We start from the raw sequence: 6,000 nt of genomic DNA, 5'->3' as shown, positions 1-6,000 counted from the left end.
ACATTGAAACAGGTTAAAAAAAAACAGGTAAAAAAAAAAAACAGATTTTTTTTGAAACATTACAAAAACTGTCTCTCTAGTGGAAAGGGACGACTCAGCCCATGAAGTTGAACAAGCGCCCATCCAACGGGCTGCTGCGACACATCCTCCAACAGGTGTACAACCACTTTGTGACCGACCCGGAAAAGCTGAACAACTACGAGCCCTTCTCGCCCGAGGTTTACGGCGAGACTTCCTTCGACCTGGTGGCGCAGATCATCGACGAAATGTAAATAATGGAGGACGACACCTTCCTAGACCTCGGCAGCGGTGAGCCCGACCGTACAGTGGCATGAAACCCCCAGCGCGCAAGTCCTCGAGTCCCGTTGTTTTGTCAATAAGAAGTAAAACGCTCGTCCTGTGTAGGTGTGGGTCAGGTGGTGCTGCAGGTTGCGGCAGCAACCAACTGTAAACACTACTACGGCGTTGAAGCAGATATTCCAGCAACCTATGCAGAGGTAACACTCATGCGCGCACGCAACTCAGAATCATTTGAAAATGGATGAATTTCAGAACAATTAGGCCAAAAATTGTCTTTCTCCAATTGTGTCGACAGTAGGACATTTCTTTCCTGTTTAAGTCAATGTCAGGTTCATTTCGATTCATACCATGACATCTTCATGTAGCCCAACAGTTCTCGTTTTATACAATAATGACAAAGTTCGAGGTTTACGTCCGCTCATAAATTCAGTATACGATGATCGAAAAGGTGCTTTGATTTGGTTAGACTGGCGTGTCAACAAATTACAATCAGAAGGGTGCCTGTCGAGGTGCCCTGTGGTCCTTCTACTTCGGTTATTTATTTATTCATGTTGGTATTTCTCACAGAGCATGGACAAAGAGTTTAAAAAGTGGATGAAATGGTATGGCAAGAAACACGGGGAGAACACTGTAAGTGGCTAGCACGCGCATTTCTAAAACCAACGTCACGAAAAGTGGTGAAAGTGCTCAAGAATTTTTGTCTTTCATTTTCAGCTGGAGAGAGGAGATTTTCTGTCTGAAGAATGGAAAGAAAGGATCGCCACCACAAGGTTGACATAAAAAATTCATTGTATGAGCAAAGTTGTGAGTCATATTCTGACTGGTGCTTCTTTCCTTCTGTCTTGCAGTATTATTTTTGTGAATAATTTTGCCTTTGGTCCAGAGGTAGATCATCATCTTAAGGAACGTTTTGCGAACATGAAGGAAGGTTCGTATGCAACTGAGAGATTACGTCAAGAAAACCCATAGCTTATTAGCATATTTTTACAAATTCTGGCTTTCCCTTTCATGCATCATCCATCACAAAATGCCCTCGGAAATACCTTAATTCGACTCATTCTCCTCATATTTAGAACATTAAATGTCTTTTTGGAGTGTGTTTATTGCTGTCATCATGAAGTCCACTGTCTGTCTTGCACCACACATTTAAATTCATTTGAATTTTACTTTTCAGTTGGGAAGATTGTATCTTCCAAACCATTTGCACCTTTAAACTTTCGAATTAACAGCCGAAACTTGAGTGGTAAGTACCTCGTTTTTTTTTTTTTTTGACTGCACATTTTAATCTCTGTAGTGACCAGTGATTTTTACGGATAGCTTTGACGCTTCTCTCTGTCACCTGTAGGTATAGGCACAATAATGCGTGTGGTAGAGCTCTCGCCACTGAGGGGTTCCGTGTCCTGGACTGGAAAGCCAGTCTCCTACTATCTGCACACCATAGACTGCACCATAGTAAGGAGAACTACTCTACACCTTGAAGAGAATTCATATTCAGTCAATATCCTTTCCACCTTCAAGAACTTCTGGCAAATATGACATTTCCTCTTTCAAATTGTGTCACTAAAGCCAATGTGTAGCGAACTCTCCAGACATGCTTCTTATTTCAATGCCTGGTCAATTTAGAAGGAAATATATGCTGACATATCTCAAACTGATGATTGATTATTCCTTTGGGTTGGCATTCAGAGACAAAACAGTCAGCAATTATTTGGCAGCTGATTCTTTGCTCAACATCTTCACTTATGGCTCCTCCTCAAGCATTTTTATTTTGGCGTAACTTGTTTTTTGTTTGTTTCTGTGTGCCCGGTTTACATCTTGAAAACTACTTTGCTAGTCTCATCAATCCTAAACTCAGGGTAAGTCCTGATATGTGATGAAACGCCCCGCCGTAACCTAATGAAGTTTCTGTGTCATACTCTCCCAATATCTCAACAGGAAGAGGAAGAGGCAGCTCGACGACGTCAGCAGAAAGATTTTAAGGACAGCAAAAGCAATAGCACCACACCCACCAAAACCAAGGAGCAAAACAAGGTAGCTTTTCCTGCCGTGATTGTAGCGGCACTCAAACTTTTTGCCTGCTATGGATCTGGTTTTACGTTAATTTTTGACAGAACGGACGAGAAACAAATGGGTCATGATTAAAGCCACACCTCAACAATGCACTGACTGTAATTGTTTCCGTTGAACAAGGCAAGACATTGACACATCGTGTTCCTGTATTTGTGGCTGTAAAAAGCCTACATGCCCGCAATTACATAAATATTGAAACCAAGACCACCATTAACATGACCTGTAATCTGTGCAACCTAATTGGAAAACAAATGAAGTCTTTTTAAAGCAGGGAAATTAAAAGAAATGTGCACACCTTCTTAGGAAACTGTGGATTTGTCTGAGATGAGGCGATGTGTACATATTTGACATTTACGGAGGCACAGATGGACGCCCCTGATTTTTCCAAATTTCCTTCAAACTGTTCACCATGTACAGTACCTGTATTCGGTGCTCCAGCAGGATTCCTGTGGGGAGGAAGAGTATCGCCTCCCATTGGTGAGTGTGGTCAAGCCTGCCGCCAAGTCCCGCCAAACCAAACTCTTGGCCAAGGGTCGCAAGCTGAACAACAAAAAGAGGGGTCGACCCAAGAAGGCGGCGCCGGCTAGCGACAAGAAGAAGAATCAGAGCGCGTTGGATTTGCTGCATGCCAAGACCCTTTCTGCAGCGCCCCCTCAGGATCAGAGGAATATGCAGTGCTGTGCACCCTTTTCATTGTAGTATTAGGAAGATATATATCGTCATTTGCTCGCGTGTGCGCTTTTGAGACTGGTGTTCTTTGTGCTTGCTGGGAGCACAGATGCATACCGGCAACCGCGGAGTCCCTTTTACCAACTACCTTCTAAGGTCCAGCACTACCCAGCCAATCAACTGCTGCTGAGCCCAACCCCTCCGGGTCTGCAACAACTGCTAGGTAAGCCGAGGAGAAATCTGGGCATCCAGATTGCGGTTTCCGGTGAAGTCGCAGAGAACCCTTTGGATTGATTGACATGTCGCCGGTCTTTCAACAGACAATATCAAAGTTCAATACCTCCAGTTTATGGCCTACATGAAGACTTCTCACTACCAATCCAATCTACAGCAGCTTTTAGAGCAGGAGAAGGTAAAAGACTCCACTTTTTTTGTTCTTGTATGGAAGGTGCGAAGTCACACTTTTTTTATTTCTTTAAAATATCGATAACCTTCCCCCATTTGCAAAATAATTTCGATGAGAAATGTGCAGGATAGCCTTCTTCAAGCTGTTCTATTTGGTCCAATATTCCTGGCAGATGAGACAGCTGAATTTCTCATGAATATTTGACATGTATATTTGATTTGCTTTGCTCCGTTCTCAAATTAAATGTGATAAACGGCTTTGCAGCGATTGGTGCCATGCAGTATCTCAAGCGCTCAATGCAATCGCATTTTGAGCCTTCGATGTCAGCTCTTACCGTGACATGAAGGCAGAATTTACCAACCATTGGACGTGGGCTGGGTTGAGACCGTTGTGAGACAGCTTTGATCTCTGACTACTGATGTGTTGAGCCAAGAATAATCATAAAAGCTGCCAAGATAAAACGGTACCATAAATCTGACCGCATGTCGTCTTCTAGTTTAACTTGCTATGTTGATGATTGATGCCAGTGTGGTCCGCTGATGTGAAGTAGTTCAATATTACTTTTAGAATACGAATACTTCAGGCCGGTGGAGTAGCCTGCATCATGTTTTCAAAGTCACCCTTAGTTAAATTGTGCTTCAAACGGCTATTGCACTCAATCAACAAAGTGCATACAAACTTAAACCAGACTCACCGAAATCAATTTTGATCGCAGGGGACCTTCAACTGGTGTTTTGATCTCAAGTCGTTCACGGGTTAACTGTTTGTCCATCTTGAGTCTAAAGTCCTGTGCCTTGGCTTTTGTCTTTAGCAAAAACACAGGGATTTGTCCATGCAGGCAGAGCAGCTCCATTCCATCTGTCAGTCTCAGAAGGACAAGATCAAAGGTCTCTTTCAGACCAAACTGGATGAGGTGAGTGCTACCAATGTTTAAAATGGCAGGAAAATGAAAAACCAATCACCTGTGTCGTTATTGGAATACCACAGTCAGTGATTCGATATCTTGTATTCATTCATTACCTTCGATCACGTCCCATTTTTCAAATGCAGTTTTGCCATTGAAACCAATTATAATTGAAATAATTTGTTCCAGACTCCAAAGTGCCTTGGTCATAAAACCGAACCTTTTCACATTTTAGTCCTAGATGTCAATGCAGCTAACCGATTTTACTATAAATAGATTGGAAACATTCATTATAATTGGACTTTTTAGGTGTATTTTTTATGGTGTTTTTCCTGAAATATTTGTTCAATCTCCAAATATTACAAGCTTTAACTCGCCCGACTTTCAAGGTACCGTCGTGTAGTTTCTTTGTTGCAAGTACATGACGCAGATGTGTCACGGTGTCGTCATCGTCATCATGGACGCTCTTGTCTGACACGTTGAAAAGTGATCATGTTAGCTGGGAGTGAAAGCTCTCACTGTGGAGGACCTGCTGCAGGCCCAGAAGGAGATATCGTCCCACAACCATCAATTGAAAGAGCAGACCAAACAGCTTGAGAGAGTCATGGCTTAACTTCGAGATCACAGCCTGCTGCTTGATTTGCCATTTTGAGTAAAATTTACCTTTTTTTATGTCAGCATCATAGTGATACATTCCAGGACTATTGAGGCATGTCGACGTTCCCTCTGCTGTTTATAGATTAGCATTGTGGAGCTGGAAAAAAGTCAGAGGCAACAGGAGCTGCTTCAACTCATATCGTACAGCCCTCACGAGGGCTCCCCTTTCCGCAAGAACCTGGAATCCCGTACGTCCGCCGACGTGGACGCCCCCAAGTTCGGCCTGCCCTCAGTCCCAACTCTCAACGGCATAAGCCCAGAACGCTCTATCAACGGTACCGGCTCGCCTTCTTTGGAGCGCGGGAACACCAAGACTTAGGTTCTTTCACGCTATCTGCCAATCTCTCCCGACCACGACGCCGCTGCACCCATGCCCGAGGCTCGACAGAGGCAGCACGTCTCCCACGCTCTTCCAGACTACACGCGCTTCTCCCCCGCTAGAATTGCTTTGCGCAGGCACCTCAACCAGGAGCCCACAGCCCCGGGCCACTTGAGCGGCCCCGGGCCGCCCACACACAGGTGTGCGAAGCTGCTAAAATCTCCTGAAGCTTGGTGATTTGTTGTCATAGCATCAATATGTTCTTTTTCAGAGGGGAAATGGGTGGCGTTAACTCTCCTCTCCGAGCCAAGCAGGGCAGCCCATCTCCTCATGCGTTGGATGCTCAGAATACACCGAAAACCACCGAGGGGGTGATTGATTTTTCGTTTATGTGTTATGTGAGATGGTCTTCTGGTTTCTAAAGAGTCATTTTCCCTTCAGGGTGGAAAGGAGAAGAGTCCATCTGTTCAGGCAGACAACAGTATCACAAGCCTTCCAATAAGTATTCCGCTGAGCACTGTTCACCCAAGCAAACTTCCAGTCAGCATTCCACTCGCCAGTGTTGTGCTACCCAGTCGGGCTGAGAGACTGGTGAGTATTTTCAACACCCTGAAAGGTTTCGCCTTTTATTTTGCATCACCATATGCCGTTTTTTGTTTTTTTGTTGTTGTTTTT

General features: G+C 44.2%; 2 protein-coding genes and 1 long non-coding RNA gene across 3 annotated transcripts in view; all 3 read left to right on the top strand.

Annotated features, from left to right (window-relative positions):
- Positions 1–1,014: 1,014 nt before the first annotated feature.
- On the top strand, positions 1,015–2,128 carry LOC127604344 (uncharacterized). Its single transcript, XR_007963278.1, has 3 exons — positions 1,015–1,070; positions 1,149–1,543; positions 1,646–2,128. It is a non-coding gene; the product is annotated as an uncharacterized LOC127604344 (long non-coding RNA).
- Positions 2,129–2,173: 45 nt separating this feature from the next.
- LOC127604974 (histone-lysine N-methyltransferase, H3 lysine-79 specific-like) lies at positions 2,174–4,981 on the top strand. Its single transcript, XM_052072427.1, has 7 exons — positions 2,174–2,188; positions 2,236–2,331; positions 2,788–3,049; positions 3,149–3,262; positions 3,360–3,451; positions 4,257–4,358; positions 4,849–4,981. Exons 1-7 carry the CDS (start codon positions 2,174–2,176, stop codon positions 4,960–4,962), a joined length of 795 nt encoding a protein of 264 aa, XP_051928387.1. The 3' UTR covers positions 4,963–4,981.
- Positions 4,982–5,376: 395 nt separating this feature from the next.
- The window catches only part of LOC127604968 (histone-lysine N-methyltransferase, H3 lysine-79 specific-like), a 31,699-nt gene continuing 31,075 nt past the window's right edge, over positions 5,377–6,000 (top strand). The window contains 3 exon segments of the mRNA XM_052072411.1: positions 5,377–5,525; positions 5,597–5,696; positions 5,767–5,916. Coding sequence (XP_051928371.1) covers positions 5,377–5,525; positions 5,597–5,696; positions 5,767–5,916 — 399 coding nt within the window.

The sequence above is a fragment of the Hippocampus zosterae genome, chromosome 7 (genome assembly GCF_025434085.1).
Source record: "Hippocampus zosterae strain Florida chromosome 7, ASM2543408v3, whole genome shotgun sequence".
Lineage (NCBI taxonomy): Eukaryota > Metazoa > Chordata > Actinopteri > Syngnathiformes > Syngnathidae > Hippocampus > Hippocampus zosterae.
Note: the sequence above shows the minus strand (reverse complement) of the source record. Positions and strands in the feature narration are given on the sequence as shown.